Source organism: Liolophura sinensis, chromosome 5 (genome assembly GCF_032854445.1).
Source record: "Liolophura sinensis isolate JHLJ2023 chromosome 5, CUHK_Ljap_v2, whole genome shotgun sequence".
NCBI classification, from domain to species: Eukaryota; Metazoa; Mollusca; class Polyplacophora; order Chitonida; family Chitonidae; genus Liolophura; species Liolophura sinensis.
This window is the reverse complement of record NC_088299.1, coordinates 14,400,070-14,418,990: the sequence shown is the minus strand read 5'-3', so window position 1 is coordinate 14,418,990 and position 18,921 is coordinate 14,400,070. Positions and strand designations below refer to the sequence as shown.

General features: G+C 37.9%; 2 protein-coding genes across 2 annotated transcripts in view; one reads left to right on the top strand and one right to left on the bottom strand.

Annotated features, from left to right (window-relative positions):
* Positions 1-2,154: 2,154 nt before the first annotated feature.
* Positions 2,155-5,102, bottom strand: LOC135465485 (trafficking protein particle complex subunit 2-like protein). The gene is made up of 5 exons (XM_064742726.1): positions 4,937-5,102; positions 3,871-4,043; positions 2,905-2,992; positions 2,527-2,606; positions 2,155-2,197 (listed from the first exon to the last, which is right to left on the bottom strand). The coding sequence occupies exons 1-5, from the start codon at positions 4,967-4,969 to the stop codon at positions 2,155-2,157; spliced, it is 417 nt and encodes a 138-aa protein (XP_064598796.1). The 5' UTR covers positions 4,970-5,102.
* Positions 5,103-5,533: 431 nt separating this feature from the next.
* The window catches only part of LOC135465553 (FACT complex subunit SPT16-like), a 37,342-nt gene continuing 23,954 nt past the window's right edge, over positions 5,534-18,921 (top strand). Inside the window, exons 1-9 of the mRNA XM_064742795.1 lie at positions 5,534-5,636; positions 9,582-9,680; positions 10,063-10,227; positions 10,995-11,054; positions 14,601-14,693; positions 15,564-15,710; positions 16,640-16,791; positions 17,049-17,221; positions 18,258-18,348. Of these exons, the coding sequence (XP_064598865.1) occupies positions 5,568-5,636; positions 9,582-9,680; positions 10,063-10,227; positions 10,995-11,054; positions 14,601-14,693; positions 15,564-15,710; positions 16,640-16,791; positions 17,049-17,221; positions 18,258-18,348 (1,049 nt within the window). The 5' untranslated portion in view covers positions 5,534-5,567. The remainder of the gene's footprint in view (positions 5,637-9,581; positions 9,681-10,062; positions 10,228-10,994; positions 11,055-14,600; positions 14,694-15,563; positions 15,711-16,639; positions 16,792-17,048; positions 17,222-18,257; positions 18,349-18,921) is intronic.

Sequence of the window (18,921 nt, the reverse complement as noted above, 5' to 3'; positions counted from 1 at the left end):
AAGCTTTACACTGTATCTGTAGACCAGGGCCTGTATTCATCAAGCAACCGAGCTTTACACTGTATCTGTAGACCAGGGCCCATATTCATCAAGCAATCAAGCTTTACAATGTATCTATAGATTAGGGCCTGTATTCATCAAGCAACCAAGCTTTACACGGTATCTGTAGACCAGGGCCTGCATTCATCAAGCAACCAAGCTTTACACTGTATCTGTAGACCAGGGCCCATATTCATCAAGCAACCAAGCTTTACACTATCTGTAGACCAGGGCCCATATTCATCAAGCAACCAAGCTTTACACTGTATCTGTAGACTAGGGCCTGTATTCATCACGCAACCAAGCTTTACACTGTATCTGTGGACAAGGCCCGCATTCATCAAGCAACCAAGCTTTACACTGTATCTGTAGACCAGGGCCCATATTCATCAAGCAATCAAGCTTTACACTGTATTTGTAGACTAGAGCCTGTATTCATCAAGCAACCAAGCTTTACACGGTATCTGTAGACCAGGGCCTGTATTCATCACGCAACCAAGCTTTACACTGTATCTGTGGACAAGGCCCGTATTCATCAAGCAATCAAGCTTTACACTGTATCTTGTAGACCAGGGCCCATATTTATCAAGCAACATAAGACTTTAGTCATAAATTTAAAGTCCTTAAAAAGCCAAACTAATGACAGGAAAGAACAGTAAAAAATTTTTAAGTATCTGGAGCAAGGCATTTTATTTGTAGATATGTTTGAATATTTGACTTGAGTTGTATGATAAACACGAGCCCAGGGCTCGCGCCTTTAAGTCATAAAATGCAAATAAATAAATGCACCAGCTCAGAGCAAAGAAGGACTCAGTTTGTGGTTGGTTCAGTTTTCTGCAGCAATGAAACATTGTCCGAATCTTAGAGTTCCGGGAGCCAAACATTTCAGTTGTATTGCGTTTCAAATTTTGACAAGCCCTAACACGTCCGGTAAATCAGCACCCCGTCTGACAAGCGCTCGATCACTACTTGGCCTCTCTTTAAGCCCAGCGCTATGACTACCAGTTTTAAGAAATCCGTTTATTTACTTGATTGGTGATAGACGTCTTATTCAAGAATTTTTCACTCATACGACGGCAGTGATGTTCACAAGTGGAAAAACAGGGCTAATGGTTAAAACAATACAGCTAGTTACAGACCTTTCCAGTCTTTCATTCTGCCAGGTATACTGCTAATGCAAGCACACTATATAATACACGTATATAATAACAAAAGTTTATTTTCAGTGGGGGTGTCCCACAAAGTATTCAGAAGTATGTTAGTACATTGGCCTGGTACTAAGTGTAATGCACACTTAAGTGTCATTTACTTTGTATTAAGAATAGACAGGTAGACCCCTCAGCGTGTAGAATAATATGGACTCCTTCGGGTTCACAATGGATATAACTTTATGACTCTTTTATGCATCAGTCAGGCTGATGGACTCCTTCGGGTTCACAGTGGACATAATTTTATGACTCTTGTATACATCAGTCAGGCTGACGGACACCTTCAGGTTCATAACAGACATAACTTTACGACTCTTGTATACATCAGTCAGGCTGATGGACACCTTCGGGTTCACAATGGACATAACTTTACGACTCTTGTATACATCAGTCATACTGACTTTTCTGTATACAATACTTGTATCTGCATTTTTACATCATTTACTGTTTTCATCTTGAGTTTGGAATGAAATAGACTTTCACAAGATAATACAACTCTTCATATGATACTTTTCTGAAATTTAAGCAATTAATCAGGCTTCACAAAAAACCTACAGGGTGATAGAATCAATCAGAATCAAAAAGAAAGTGTCACCTGAAAATGCTAAACATCCGGTGAAACACACTGTATTAATTACCAAATCCTCAGGTAAATTATAACATCTTCAGCTACAGACAAAAGAAAACACTACCTCTGCTGTCTCAAAGTGTGCACATTTATTTACAGTTTCATATATACATGTACACAGATTTAAATTACATAATTCTGATTTCTTCACATGATACTGACTGATTTATTGACTGATGTTTAGCAAGGCATTCTGACACACCACACTGATCCACATATACCCTATCACCCATCCACCCATCCTGCCCATCCCCAGCCCATCTTGCCTCCACTGGTTTCTCAGTCTTCTCTCATCATGGAGGACACCATCTTCTCAAATGAGCTAGAAAGAAAAATCATAAATGTGAAAATACACGTAAACATCTGTATGAAATTAACATGATTAAAACCTTACCACACGTTCCAAAAATTACTAAGTACAGCATTTAAACACCAATCACCTAAGTAAAAAAATCACTGATCACTTTATTACTTTTTGTGATTCTTTCATGGCGGAACAAACTTTAAATGGTCCCAAACTTTAGTCACACCAAAAGTGTACAGCCGGAAAATTTCCAGATCATTTAAGATGGTGAATTACAGTCTTAAGCTCAACAACAGACAATATGCATTTGGTTAATCTACTTTCTGACTCAAACTCCAAACCATTACCATGAGGAAATGCTGTCCCCAGGGGTGTAGAATGGATTGCACAGGAGGTTCACATAGCCATTGTGAAGCTTTCTAAACATCTGAAAACACAACAAAAATTGTCACCAATTATTTCTCCAAGCCAGCCAATGCCATTTGATGTCACATTCATACATACTTAGCAGATTTTTACAGGCTAAAGGGTAGAACATACAATTTAAGTTTTACAATTCAAGATTTATAACTTACGACTTATTAGAGAAATGATATCCTGGTTTCCTCCATCAGCAAGCCTGACTATTGTCAAATAACAATGTTATAAAACAACAAATTCTTGAAAACAGTATTAAAGACAAATCAAAAAAAAAAGGCCATAGTTAACTATATCCATCAACTTACACTTCTAATTTCATTATCTCGTAATGATGTATTAGACGTTTCTACAACGATTACAAACTTCACTTTGGTATTGGTGACATATCCATAGCTGAGTAAAGGTCAAGGTTATAACAGACAGATCATTGAAGAGAAGGATGACACTGTATTTACACCCAATTTAAGGGAGACAACCCTGTGAAAATTACATGAAAGGAGAATTGACAGAATCTACCCTCGTTTACATATGTAGTGTTTAAGATCTTCTCTCCTTCGTTTAACCATAAACCTGACCCCTGCCGCACAAGTAAAATATCCTTGAGTAGGAGATTATTAAATAAGAAGAAAATTAAGAAACAGATAGCAGCCAAAGTCGGATCTGGCATTCTTGCTTGAAAGAAAACACAACAGTAGATGAAACGTGTAACAATAACATATTTCACATATTTAGAAAGTGTACCTTTTCCATTTGCAATGTTGCATAACGGAGACATTGCACACCAAAGTGATCAGTAACATAAACATTTTGTCCTTTAACCATATACTGTGCATATGCTCTGGGTAGGAGTCATACAACATCGTGTTTCCAGTTTCTCTAAACACAGTTGATTAACAGATTATAGGTTGATTTATAGAGTTACCTAGCATCAGATAAAAATGGCTGTTTCTGACCCTCTTCACAATAGCTTATACTACTTGCCTTTTCTTTTAAAGGGCCATGATCACTAAACATGCAAGGTGCCAGTGCATAAATGAATTGTCATTACTTAGCCAATTACATAAAATCTTACTTTAATCAGACAGGATTATAACTTCTTTCATGAATCAATTTTACCAAATTTATTTACTTATTTGACTGGTGTTTTACCTCGTACTCAAGGATATTTCACTTATACGATGGTGGCCACCATTATGTGGGAGGTGAAACCGGGCAGAGCTGGCAGACCTTCCCATGTACTGCTGGATATTTTTTAAAAAAAAAAAGGATACACTTTAAAATCTTCCGTGGGGTATAACAATCCTAAATACAGTTCTCGTAGGTCATTTGAATTTTTCCCCACTGAGGAAATCTTCTCTTCAACGACATCCAGGGATGTATGAACCGTGTAATAAAATCTCAGCTCATTCTCTGTAGAAATGGTCTTGATGTATAAAGGGTAATTCTGAAATGAAAGATGTGAAACAACCATACGAAAGACCTTTACATTTATGACAACATCATATCCATGTAATGACATGTCACTCAAAATTTTCTGTGTTTCAAATTTTTCTAATTGTGATCTGAATAAATGAATGAATCATGGCTTAACTCCATATTGACAATTTTTCAACTGTATCAGGGCGAGAATTGTGATATGCTCTAAGAATACTCTCACACCCACACATCGCTCAAATCTCTCACACGATGGCTGTCACTTTTATAGCCAAGGAACATCGCTCAAATCAACTGGTGATGGATTTGAACATGCAGCCTTATACATCGGCGACTTGTCAGATGTGACACAGCTGATGCCTCATAGTTTGTGAAATATGGTCCCGATTTTGCATCATTATTAATGTGATCAACCATGCCAATATACACATCTGCTATGAAACAACTGCAGATGGCCTATATTCTTCAACGAATGATCATGACCGTTAAATTGCTCATGTGATCTTTCCCTCCCCACCAGCCCTCTGGACCTACCCATTTCTGCACTGGTAGTGCCAAGAAAAAGATAATTACTCTCTACCTCTATGTGTTGAGCCTGGCGACTGTGATTGGATGTTGGATGGTTAAATCGTGATTGTATATGCGCAAGGAAATTGAAACTATGCATATAATCCAAATATTGTTTTAGCAAATGTCGAGCTTGATAAAGCAACAAACAGATAGATAACTTCACATCATAATGAGAGGAAAACAACGGAATAATAATTTTCAATCCATTTTGAACATCTTCTCAAGAATTCATATTTTAGAAGTAAAGGTGCTGAGACCATAAAGGTAAATACATAATTAGATTTTGACAGATCGTAAACGACAACAACAACAGCACATTGCACGACACTCTACCTCCTTTGCGATGACAGCTACACACACAGCCATCGCTTTTATCCAGATTTCATGGACCTAATTAGCTTAATGTGTTGTTCATTAAACCGCATCAATCCACACGCCTTCCTCTTCCTTTCAATATTTGTCAGACAATATTCGACACGAATTTGTGCGAAGTTGGAGAGTGTCGGTCAAGGGGAGGTAGCTCTTGTGCATCATGACAACATTTTCGTTTTCCCACCAGTTATAAAGAAATTTTTCGAAAGATCAAGCAAAACGCAAAGGCTAATGAAAACCACGTATAATCATCCTGATGTCTGGGATGTGATTATGATGTCATAATTAATAAGCGCATAGTATTTATCCTTGTTTATTATTTAATATGTGTTGCTAGAATGTAATTAAACAAAACGATAAATATAAACGGAAACAAAGTTACGTCTCCTAGAATAAAATATGTGTTCTGGAATACATTAAGATATGCCAAATAAATCATAAATGAATGAAAGTGCAAAGGAATTTCTTAAAAGTGCTGCCTAAGAATAAGGTGGAAGTAGCCAATAAAAACACTCGACATGTCTGTGCATCGACAATCTATTCCGTGACGTCACGAAATCTCGCGCCATTTCTTGCAGGTCAGTGTGCAACTATGGCAAATGCACATGTAGACAAAGATGCCTTTTTCAGGCGAATGAAAAAGCTGTATTCAGCTTGGGCTGTAAGTATTTACTGTCAAAGTTGTATAGATTCAGATTTATATAATTTCATATGGCTTTTGTGTGTGTTCTTTCATTTGGCAAGTTTTTATGCTACAACAACAACACGCTGTCTGAAGTAAACATTTGGTGATTTCTCGATTCGAAGTTTGTTTTCCTACTAAAACGTATTTATGACAGTGTGCAAAAACAATCTTGTCAGTTATAAAATATCCTTAGCGTTATTCTTGTGTAAAAAGAGTATTGCAAAATTCTGCCCGACTAAAGGGCATAGGAGGGGGCCTCCGTGGCTCCGTCGGTTAGCGCGCTAGCGCAGCGTAATGACCCAGGAGTCTCTCACCAATGCGGTCGCTGTGAGTTCAAGTCCAGCTCATGCTGGCTTCTTCTCCGGCTGTACGTGGGAAGGTCTTCCAGCAACCTGCGGATGGTCGTGGGTTTCCCCCAGGCTCTGCCCGGTTTCCTCCCACTATAATGCTGGCCGCTGTCTTGAGTACGGCGTAAAACACCAATCAAATAAATAAATAAAGGGCCTAGGATTTTGTTGGTTTTCCTAGATTCTGTGCATCTATGGACTGTAACGACTTGGATTATAGGTTATGTGCAGTGATGGAAATGAGAGATGTGAAGAAAATAAGTATTCATATGTCATGTTTTGGAGTTGATCATTGCTGTCACATTCGCATAAACTTGTCCTACATTTTGCCCAACCTGGGATTACATTTGTCCATCCCAAGCCTGAAAAGTGCTGTCTTTTACTCAACGTGATTTCGGAAACTGTACATATAGTAAAATTTATGTGTGTTTTATGTATATGTGCCAAATTTTTCTGTTGTTTGAAACATTTAAAAAAATGGAATTCTCAAAGTTTCCTTCGTGCTGTCACTTTTAACCCCAGTCCTTAAAATTTAAAAAACAACTCAGATTTTGTTTTGTTAGGTATTGAATTCTTGTAGCACTTTCATTACACTGTTGTGCAGGTAAAGTTAAAGTTTGGTAGTGCTACCTTCGACACAAGTATAATACCACTGAACTGATGAAAGTGAAAAAAAGTGCTATGGAAATCACACTTAAAAATTGCAATGCTATCAGGGCTGTTCATCCGATCAACTGATCAAGACAGCTCATCCAAAATTCAGTCACCATGCCTAGTGATTAAAATCGGGTAGATTATGGATTGTAAATGCTATGTTAATAATTTTATGTCTGAGTTGTTTTCTTTATCCTCATTTGCACCCAAAAAAGAATAAAAAAAATAGACTTGAGTAGTCATTTTTGGACTTGTTGAAGCAAAATTTGTATGCATTAGATAAGAGTTTAAATGCTGATTTAACATTTTAGCCCTCTCTGTTAGTGTCAACTGTCTTTACAAAAGCATTTGTTTTCTTTTGTAGAGTTGATTTCTTATGTCTCTAAAATCCAGAATTAAGAAGCCATTTGGCTGTCGTCAGTTAAAAGAAATGTCAAAGTCATTCTCTAATTTAGTGAAATGACCATAACTTTTCTGACATCTCAATGGAATGAGGAACCAATTCTGAGTGACATGGACTTTTTACTGTGCTATCTTCTTTCTTTATAATCAGAACCAGTTCATCTGACGCTCCCATGTAATAATTGTGGAAAGAATTGTCTTAAGTAAAATATTCTTCCTCGCAACAAAACGTATCTGTCAAAGAACATGCAGATGCGTGAAGCAAGGTTTTTGGAATTATGAACAGGAATAAGACAGAAAAAACAATAAATGATAGCAAGTAAGTAATGCATAGACCAAAGGCCTTCGACCAGTACAAAAGATGCAAACAGTTTTTAAAATTTATTTGATTGGTGTTTTACTCCGTGCTCAAAAATATTGCACTTATATTACAACAGCCAGCATTGTGGTGGGATAAAATAGGGTTTAAAATTTGCTTTATATGATAAAGTCTTGGTCCAATATGGAGTCCGTGAGATATAAACTTAAAGATTAAAATGACGTGTACACTGTAAATCTACAACCTTTTCTACCACTAAAGCACTTTCTTCAGAGATATCTGTGCATAGAATTATTCTGAAAATGGTTCTTAAAGTGATGTGTTTGTGTCACTTAAGATGCAAGTTTTATTAAACTGCGCAGTTTATTTCTCTACACCTCGTAGTTCTCTCAGAATGTTTGAAAATATTGATCACAGTGGTGGTTGAAGAATTAGGGCAATGCTGACATGTATATCAGCTGTAAGATAAATTATATATACAGAATTTTTGAAGTTAACAAGATACTGTTTTGATTTAAGAAGGTGTCTTTTTTTTTTTTGCCTTAGAGATTTGATTTAACACATGTATTTTTCTGTGAAAACCGCTAAGGGATCGGGAAAGTGGGTTAACAATCTAAGATCATGTAGCAGTTAAGGGTCGCTTACAAAGGAATATTACAACTTTTACTACTTACTTATTTGATTGGTGTTTTAGCCGTAGTCAAAAATATTTCACTTCCAAGACTGCAGTTGACATAATGGTGGGAGGAAACCAGGCACAGACCTGGGGATAGCTGCATGTATATTTATAAGTCACAGTGGGCGGAGCTGGAAAGACCGATAAACAACACATGGGAGATCGTGGAGAAATGGTGACAGATACCTTGAAAATGTCTTACTCAGGTTTGGCTTTTATGAACAAAAGTGCCAGCGTCAAGGTCAAAAAAAAAAAGAAAAGAAATCATGATAGCCTCATTTAAAGTTTTGGAAGTGTCTTAGCCTGACCTTTATAAGTATGCACAAGAAAGTCATGCTTTCCATCATTACACTCCAGGGTATCGATACAGCTGTTTTATGACGGGACTCCGTCAGTGATCAGTAAACTCCAGTTTGTACCAAAAACATCTAGACTATCTGGAAAGCTGAAAATTACACAAATCTAACGAATACACTATCGCTGAAGTCAATTTGAAAATAGACATTTTCCTACATAGCATTTTACGAGACAAATTTTTTCACCTACTCTGTTTGTAGCCTCCTTAATCACATGGTCTCTAGCTTCCGAGCTGTCTTATAGAATAGCGTATAATTTTACACAATTATCTGTTAGTATCAGGAGTTATACTTTTCCATGTATTTGAAGAAGCGAACAGTGGCGGGCGATTTGACCATAATGTAGCAGGCATTATGGCAACAGGTGTGTGGTTAATCAGGTTTCAGGTTCATCAGGTTTGTCGGATAGGACATTGGCTCTGCCTGCTTAAACATCGGCTCACACCAGCAGCCGAGGATAGTCCCCAAAGCAGTCTATATATGTCTGGGCTTGTTGCGCGCTACCCAGACCTTGTGGCGACATTGGCTGGGCTAAAACAATAGCGAGTCTAACACTGTGGGCTCTGACAGCTTAGTTTCATTTCCATCTGTCTCTTGATCCAAAGTCCAACATGCTTTTAGTGCATGCTCAACCTGTAATATCCAGCTTCATGAGTACTTCAAACTGTCCTGGCTTGTGTTGACTTAAATTCAGTTTTATGTATGGCACGAACTTTTTCTACAGGTGAAATGCTGATCTCTGGTTTCTTCCACCCATTGCACGAAAACTTTGATTGCTCTACCCATGAAACTGACTGTCCGTAAATATTAATCTATCAGAGAAGTTGATTCGCGCAAATCCCATCAAAGTTTGCGATCATTTTAGAATAGCCCATGTAAATACCAATCTCGTCAGTGCACAGGACAATCAGTGAAAATTGGTAATAAAGTTCCTTAACTTCATAAAGTGGGTAACATAAGATATTCTGGAAACTTTAAAATCATTTTAACACTATAAATAGCACGAGTATGAGTCCGACATTTGAGCTATTCTCAGTAAATACAGAGAATTTGATTTGATTAATGTTCAGTTGGGGATTTTTGGCCAAAAGTCTCTGGTATAACCTCTTGAAGTAAAATATTCATGAGGCAAATCATATTAGTGATGTGCTGTTGATTTATTTTCAGAAAGCAAGTGAAGATGATCCACTGGGGAAGGCTGATGCTCTGGCCACCGCTGTCGGTATTGATGAGGAGACTGTATATTCCAAGTCTACTGCGCTACAGGTACCGAACAAGGGCCCTATATCATATCTGGGTGTCAGTGCCATATAGCCACTGCTTCCTATTCCTGCTATACTAGGGGTCATCCGTTCAGGTGGTGGGTGATAGCAAGTTCAGTTCAAATACATCAAAAATGTTTTGCCCGGTGAATTGCCAGAGCACAGGACATGTTGTGACCAGTTTGTTTGCTAGTAAGACTTTGCATCACATGATCAGAACATTGATTTAAGATAAACATGCAATAAAAAGATATTTTATAAGAGAGAAGTTAAGACTAATCTCTGACTGGATCAAACTAGTTGTAGTACACAGTCAGATGTTCATAATGTGAAGCCGTTCAGACCCTTGATCAGCTTGCTAATCCTGCAAACATATCTTTTTTCAGACTTGGTTGTTTGGATATGAGCTGACAGACACAATCATGGTGCTCTGTGAAAGTAACATCTTCCTGCTGGCCAGCAAAAAGAAGATTGAGTTTCTTAAACAGATAGATGCCTCAAAAGACAATGAGTCGATAGTTCCACCAATCAAACTTCTTGTAAGAGACAAGGTGAGTACAATTAGCAATAATGTTGTCAACACAATGGGGCTAATTTACTGCTGAGGTGGCATAAAGCCTTAATCATTCATTCATACTGGCCCCGATATCTCGGTAGAGTGTTCGCTTCGGGAGCGGTAGACCCAGGGTCAATCCTGGGTCGAGTCACACCTAAGACCTTAAAAGAGGAAGTTGTAACTTCCTCGCTTGGTGTTCAGCATTAAGAGGATAGTGCAACGACCGGTTGACCCGTATCAGTATAATGGCTTGGGCAGGGCGGCTTACTTGCCTTTGTTAAGGCATCTCAGTGAAGCAGCACTAGATAAAAGAACGGTGGAAAAGAAGGCACCTTTGTCATCACATGACTGAAAAATTGTTAAGTACGACGTTAAGCCCAAAGCACTCACTCACTCTCTTTCTCATTCGTTCGTTTCCCTCATTTTAGTGGGTATCACTAGATGGTAAATATTACTGTTTTATTGTTGTTTGGCAAAGTTTACTCTTTTGGAAACTATACCTAGTGATTTAAGCTTTAATGTGAACAATATCCAGTGATTTAGCCTTTAATGTAATAAGTACAAACTTCAGCTTGTTTTATCATTCTCAGTGGCAACTGATCCAAATGAGATAACTGGAAATATACAAGACATTCACCTGAAATAGAGAAAGTTTAGTTCATGTACTGTAAGACATGATTGTTATTGCATGCAACCTTACTTTGACCATGTTTTCACAGTTTTCCAGGAGTGTGCATATAAAGCTATGTTTTGTGTATGCAGGGCGACAAAGATCAAGCTAATTTTGAGGCGTTGACAGGTGCGATTGCCAAGAGTAAAAAGGTGAGATGATGTCATAGACATACTGTCTGAACTGTTCACTTGTGAAAGATTACACTTCTGCCTAAGTAATATTTAAGAAACGTGTCTAGCTATGGTTGGCAAAAAAAATTTGAATACAGTTATTAATTTATTTTGGGGGCCTCTGTGGCCTACGGCTTAAAACGCAAATCAAATAAATAAATAATTTATTTGTATTGAAAACCATTCACAGTTGATGCAACAGTTATCAGAAAGACAAGCTTAAAGCCACGTTCACACAATGTCCGAAAATTGGCCTGGAGTCTGAACCGAATTTCCTATCAATTATGTGGGAAATGGATAAAGTTATAAAATGTGTAGGGGTTTACATGAATTGTTACCGATTTTGTGCTTGGGAATGAATTCTGACAGATACCTCACAGACCCATGTTTTTTGTGTCCAGAAGAGAAAATTGTGATGGATTTTTACCTCAACCAATTAGCGCAGAGAATGTTGACCTGAGTAATAACTTCACTCAAGATATGGCATGGGTCCGGGAGTGAGCTGATCTGCTGATTACTGAAAGAGTGGTGCGTGCAAAAAAAATTGCTCAGCGTGTAAGATTTGACAGGGGTAACTTGGTTTTTGTTTTAGCGGGCTAGCATACTGTCAGCTGGTATTGAAATCTGGCAACCTTATGATATTAAATAGACAACTAGAGCCCATGGGCTATGAAATAGATCTATTGCTCTTCTTCAAATTTTATTTTTCTTGTAACTAATGACCAGATGTCTTAGAACAATGGATTAGTCTTCTCCCCCCAACAAAGGGTCTGTCAGTTATTCTGTCTGTAATGGAGGACCCGGCCCCACCTCATTCTGACATGACTTTAAAGAGAATGCATTGCACCAGAACGTCGTGTTATGATATACTGTAAGATTGTAGACATTTTAATGATTTTTTTTTGCAGTTAAGTCGTTACCATTTTTATTTGTTCGGTTAGTGTGAGCATGAAAATCTTCGTTATTTGTACCACTGTCATATGTGGCAACAGATCAAGGCAGCAGTACATGGTACATGATTTGGTCCTTACACTGTATAGTTGTTCCTCAACAGTACAAATATGGCAACGACACATAAAACACATGTTCAGTCTGTCAACCTTTTTTTTTGATCTTCTCAGGATTATATCCAAATATTCATCACATGTAGCAAACGCAATGAACAGCTCATTCCACAATTTAACATATCTTCTTGAATGGACCATGAAAAACTTTGTTTAAGGCCTAAATTAAAATACTATATGTTTAATGTTACACGACTGACCCTTCAAAAAGGCCCCAACCGAAATTCTTTTTGTGTTTTTACAGATGCCAGATTATTTTGTTTCATTTCCTTTTTTGTGTTGCCGATCGTTTATAAGGTGATATTTGCTGATGTGCGGAGACCGCTGCCATCCTTAGCCTGGACTACATGATTTTGACATTGTCTGTATTTAGCAATTACCCCATCGGCAAAGGTCTCGCTGCATACGCAATACTTATTATCCAGATTCTTGATACATGGTCCGTCCGCAAGTTATTAAAGACATTTATTTGCTTCTTGCAACCATTGACACTATCATTTATTCGATATTTCCTCAGAAAATCTCATTCAGATTTGAAAATAAGGTCTGCTTTGAGCTATTCACCGCGTGATGCCGTCTACGCAATTGACCGAAATTGATACGTCAATCACATTGACGTCTATTAAGAATCTGACATGTAAACATGTATCACAACGTTATTTCAGTATTCCAATCTATAGAACAGCTAAGCACACAAAGGTGGACAGCGATGTTGTTTTGAAAGCTAAGTGTTGATTCAAGTAGAAGTATGAAGTGCCAGATGCTATTAAAATGGCAAGAAATTGATGCTGTGACATTTGTGAGTAGGGCTCAGAAAGTGAGATATTATGGAATTACCACTAGTATACTCCACGGAATGGGATAAAAATTGTCCCATAGACTATGAAGCCGTCGGCAAATATAATTCACTTGACTTTTGCTGACAACAGCAAGTGTTATCTGTTATTTTGGTTTTTTGGTTTGGTGGAAGGCATGTCTATAAACACGAACAACTGCCATTTTGGGATCAAAACCCGATACATTTGTTATGCTAAATCCAAATGTAAGCCTACATTAGAAGACAAAAATTTATCGCTTGTAGTATACAGTATAAAATATATAGTATAGTATAAATCTAAAGTGTTTCTGAACACTAGCTGTTCTCATGATCATAGGTTTTCATTGCATTATCTTCTCTTCTCAGAAATCACTGATACATGTACACTTTGGAAACTGGACCCTTGATAACATTTTAACAAAGCACAAATGACTGATGGTTAGGATGATTTAATGCAGTAGCAGATATTGTTGTATAGTAATGCAAGTGACAATATTTTTAGCCCTTTCTACGTCGTCTTCATGGCAAACACAAGAGAATGTCACAAATACAAATATCAGCATAGCCATTCTCCACGACTGAGGGTAGTGGTACGTGAGCCTTTGCCATAACCTTCATTTTCTGAAAACTAACACGTCGTGGAGAGCGTTGCACATGTAAACTACTTTAGAGATCTACTTTCAATATTGACAGGACTGTTTGCTTTAAATCTCACATGTATGCTATAGCTTTCAGGAATTTAAGCGTACACACAAATTCTCATGCGTATTCAGTAGGCTCTGTTTTAATTTTAGAATCATCTAATTTTTAAGTGCATTTCCTTCACGCCCCTTATCTGTAGCACTGGGGTCAAGGTCAAATGGCATACCCACAATCGGATAACTTCCACATTTCTTATTTTCATCATATTGATGACTAATAAAGTGCTCGATTGCCGTAATGTAGGCCTAAATATTATTGGGAGCTGTTAAGTACATGAACATAGGCTACCTTACAGGGTGTAAATCTTGTCGGCAATCAAGGTACCGACAGGTAATGCGACATTTACTGCCATGATCCTCAAAATAGCGCAAGCGCATTCTATAATCTTTTGTGTCTCTAAACTAAACGAATAATAAATGAAAGCACAAACGTAATTAAAATTTTTATTCAATGCATAATATATAAATCCCAACAAAACAATGAAGAAAACATCATGAAAGGAAGCTAATATTTGACCCTAACATGCAGACTATTTCGTTGCACTGACACGTCATACTTGGGTGAAACTACATCCAGCAATTTCTTCACTTTTTTTTATGCCGCCATAATGGGCCTCTGGCGATTCTCACCAATAAACCCATAGAAACCATGTGGTACATTTCACGTTGGGAAGAAATGGATAGAAAGTAGTAAAGGTAATGCTGAACTATAAACTCCACGATGATTTTTTGTTTAGGTTTTGTTCACCAAAATAAAAATAGGGATAATTTCTTTAGGGGACTTAATACACAAAACCATTACACTCAGCAAGTACAACATACTGATATTTGACTTCCATAAACAAGGCCTTGTACCAGAATAGTCGGGTTGGTTGAATAATGTCCATTACATAAGGTATAAAGTTTACAAGGGTACTCAACATGTTATGTGTTCTGTTCACAGGGGAAAACTCTTGGTGAGTTTGCAAAGGATAAGTTTCCCGGTGATTTCATGAATGCATGGCGAGCAGCCATAAAGAAGAGTGGAGTTGAATTGGTAAGCTGTAGTGTATCTGTATGATGACTCTTGATGTAGAGAGACACCGATGGTAGCACAAAGCAGTCGGCATCTGGTACAGCAGTGGCTTTATATCTGTACATTGACAAATAGGCCGAACCCGTTTCAAAAGCGCATGAAGCGCTATGTTCAAGTAACTACCACGTTGTAAAACGGACCCATTAAGATGTTGTGTTTTACACTTAAACCAGGTCTCTTTTTGTTTTAACACGATGCCCCCCATTGCCAAAGTGGTATACAATGTTATTGGATATTCATTTCAGCACACAGAGCAAATAAGTTTGCTCTTTACAGATTGCTCACAAACCTGGTGCCTCTGCCATAATAGCTGTCGAAGCCAGTAATTACTTTCCCTTGTCCAAGACTGGTAGAGTTAAGAAATATGTCCAAAAGGGAGAAAAGAAAAAACCATACGTTCACACCTTGGTAGAAATCTAGAACATAATTGATCATTTTTTTTCTTGGCCCAAAGCCTAAATTTGGTTACACATTCTTGGGTATGGGTGAATATTGGATTAACAGACAAGTATGGAAGTCTTAAAGAGGTGCATCATTGTTGTCTTTTTTTCATGTGTTTACCAAGTAATCTGGTTGGCTGGAAAGGCGGACAGTTTACCACTTGTGAAACATAAGCCTTTTTAGGTGGTAGAGAACATTAACAACTCATCTGATTTATTCTTGTTCAAACTGGAAAGAACATCTGAATACTAGTCTAAGTTTGTTGCCAAAGATGACTTCTTTTATTTAGTTCATCATTGTCATTTTGTGATTCTCTAACACAAAGGGTTGGCTAACATTTCCGCGCTCAGTAAACTTGATTTCATTTCATTTTTTGATTTTCGTGTTCAGGTTGACATCAGTGTACCTGTTGCATACATCATGGCTCCCAAAGAAGAAGGAGAACTGAAGATCATGCAGAAAGCCAGCCAGGTGACCTGTGACGTGTTCAACAAATGGCTGAAAGAACAAATCATGAGCATTGTGGATGCTGAGAAGGTGAGAATTGTCTAGTGCGAAGTTACCATTCGTTGTCATCATCCATTTAGTGGTTGATGCTGCGCTGCCTTTATTGAAGAGATTTTTGTCCCACATTTCAGCAAAAGGAGGTATTTTTATTTGGGTGTGTCCCTCAGGTATGCTTTAGTTTCTGCGCAATAGCTGTGCCAGATATAACTCAAATTTCACCCACAAAATTGCACTTTTAGAGGCCAGTACATATCACAAAATATTACTTTTGGTGCTAAAAAATTTTACAATTTTCTTGTAGAATATCATCTCATGTTCCAAGCAAACCTCAAAATACCTTTCTGAACTCAATAGAGCTCTCAGAATCAGGAAAAATTTGCAAGTTAGCTCTGGACGAAGTTTATGGTCATTTAAGTAGTCCAGTTTTGATAAAATTGTGTGTGCAGGTTCACCAAACCAACTGGAACAATGCATAAGTTCTGCATGTTAAAAGTGTTTATGATTGGTCACTCTTATAGTTGCTATAAGCTACTTAAAATATTGTCCGATTTTGATGGAAATTTTTGTGCAGATTTATATTGCGGCCGCTCAGATCAAGTTTGAAAACCCGTTTGATCCATGAATTAGTTATGCATATATGTTAAGTCTGCATATCAATTTCACAATTAACCTCTTATGTATTATTCATTCATAAAACCTCGGGATAGGTTTGTGGAATTGGATGCTGGAGGTTTTATCAACCAAAAATTTCATTCAGGGTTTTCACTTAGTTTTTTATCATCTTGAAAGTCCCAAAGGTGTAATTCCACAAACAAATTGCAGGTAAACCTGTGGGATGTAATGTTGGAGACTAAGTGGAGTAATATCACACCATGATTAAAGTGTGTGGCTATGACATGGAGTTGATGGTTAAGTAAGATGTTACACCTGTGAACTCCAACTTGTGTGTATGTTTGCAGAAAGTGAAACATTCCAAGTTAGCCGATGGTGTGGAGTCATCACTACAGAATAAGAAGTATGTGACGCCGGTGGACACGTCTCAGCTGGATCTCTGTTACCCTGCTATCATACAGAGTGGGGGAAAGTACAGCCTCAAGTTCAGCACAGTCAGGTAAGTAAGAACAAGGTGTGACGATGTGTCGTTTGCAACAACAACAGAAGTAACTGTTGGAAAGAAAAAATGCCCAGAGAAAACCCACAACTGACAGACTTCCCCTTATACGACAAGAAAGGATGTCCGCAAGAGCTGAATTTGAACTAGCATAAACTGTATTGGTGAGAGGTTCCTGTGTCTTTGTGCTGCACTTCTACGACAGTACGTGACACTTGCCATCAGTGACACTTAATATCTGCCATGATGTTTTTCAGTGATGACTCAGACTTACACTTTGGCTGCATCATCTGTTGTTTCGGGGCCCGATACAAGTCCTACTGCTCTAACATCGTAAGGACCTTACTGGTAGACCCCACAGAGGAGATGCAGAAAGTATATGACTTCCTCATTAAGGTTGAGGAGGAAATCATCAACAAACTTCAGCATGGTAAGTCTGCTTAAATTGTCATCCCAGTCATGTCCAGTCAGCAGATGGTGGGATCAAAAACAAGCTTAAACGGAATATGCATGTAGTGTACTGATTTTCAGATTGCTTTGTATAGTTCAGCTAATGAGATCATTTTACCTTGCTAGAAGCTTGGATAACTGTAGGATATTTTTTCCATGTGGCCTGGTGAAGGTGAATTTTGGGTGTGGAAAAGTCTGGAAAAAAGCTGTGAAATTTGAAGCATTTGACCAAATTCTGTAATTTAATTGCATATAGAAGTGTTGCAAGTGAAACACCCACCTTCACAAAACTTTATGTAAAAGGCATTATCTAGGTTATAGCCCCAATAGGGAACGTTATTTGTGAGAAAAGTTACAAAAAATTGATAAACCAAGTTTTGTGAAAGTGACCCCAGTTGTCCCATCCTTTAGTCTGAAGACTTCATGGTGAATGATTTGGAAATCATTGTGATAAGGGCAGTTGCATTTCTCTGAAGGAAAACCAGATTAACTCCCCCTTTGTCAGTTCACTGACTGCAAGCCACGGCCAAAATCACTGAATAACAACCTGTGAACTGATTGATTAGGGGCTATTAAATGGGCTGTGGCAAGACCATTGCTGTTGTTTGGATGAAGCATTAAGGGCCTCTGATGTTAAACTGAAAGGAGTTTACATGGTAGCTTTTTCACATTTACTGTTTGTATAGCCCAATCATTTCCTGGTTTTGTTCAATATGTACTGAAAGCTTTCGTTCATACACTTTCCCTAATTATTCAACCTTTTCACATGTGAAAGAGCAACTTACAGTGCAATTTATGCACCTTGTTCACCCAATTTTGGAGACAAAACTACATTGATTGGATTGGCCAGTTTGGAGGCTTCACAAAACGTAGAATTTTAACATTTTACAAAGAATGCCTTCAGAATATGCTTAAATAAACACTTTGGAAACATGTAAAAAGGTTGACTAATTACAGTATTACTCATCGCATTACCTTCTTCAGTCAGTGTAAAACCTTTGCCTACTTAATTTCAGGAACAAAACTGAACGAAGTGTACGAAGCCGGCATGAACATGGTGAAAAAAGAGCGACCTGAATTGGTTGAGAAACTCACGAAAAACTTTGGGTGAGACTTCTCAGAAAATAATCATATTGAACAGGAGTACAATGCACCTACCAAACGGGTTGTCCATGTCAGAGGAAGTTCCCGTAGAGAGATTGGATTTCAAGAGTTTAACAAATTCGTGCAGGTTTAGGCAAGTCAAGATGGAGGCTCTTGCAAACCAACAAGGTTTCCAGAGGAACTATCTTAAAATAACATCTATTAGAAGCCTTATTTTGCGAGAGACCCCATTTTGTCTTTTCAAACCTGATAATGTTTGTACATTTACATCATGTAGGTGATAGACCTAGTGCTGGTTAGATTGTTGATATACTTTGACTGATTGACTAGTTAAATGTGGTGTCTATGGCATAACTTTTCAGTGAGGCTGCGTTGCTAATGAGCCGACAGCAGTTAGGACTGCCTTTCTTAGGCAGCTTAGTGATTCGATGGATGTGTTAGAAGTGATAGACATCACATTGCCACATAGTTTCAGTACCTGATACAAAATACTGACACTGTACAGTGTTCGATCCTTTCTCAACGGTTCGGGACCATTTGGTATAGTGACGTCATGGTTTTGAGGCATGCATCAGG

Coding starts and splice junctions, on each gene's coding strand:
- LOC135465485 (XM_064742726.1), bottom strand. CDS start 4,969: ATGGCTGTGTGTGTAGCTGTCATCGCAAAGGAG. Junction 4,044..4,936: donor TAGCTGTCATCGCAAAGGAG/GTAGAGTGTCGT, acceptor CTTTCATTTCAG/AATTACCCTTTATACATCAA. Junction 2,993..3,870: donor CCCACGGAAGATTTTAAAGT/GTATCCTTTTTT, acceptor ACCTTTACTCAG/CTATGGATATGTCACCAATA.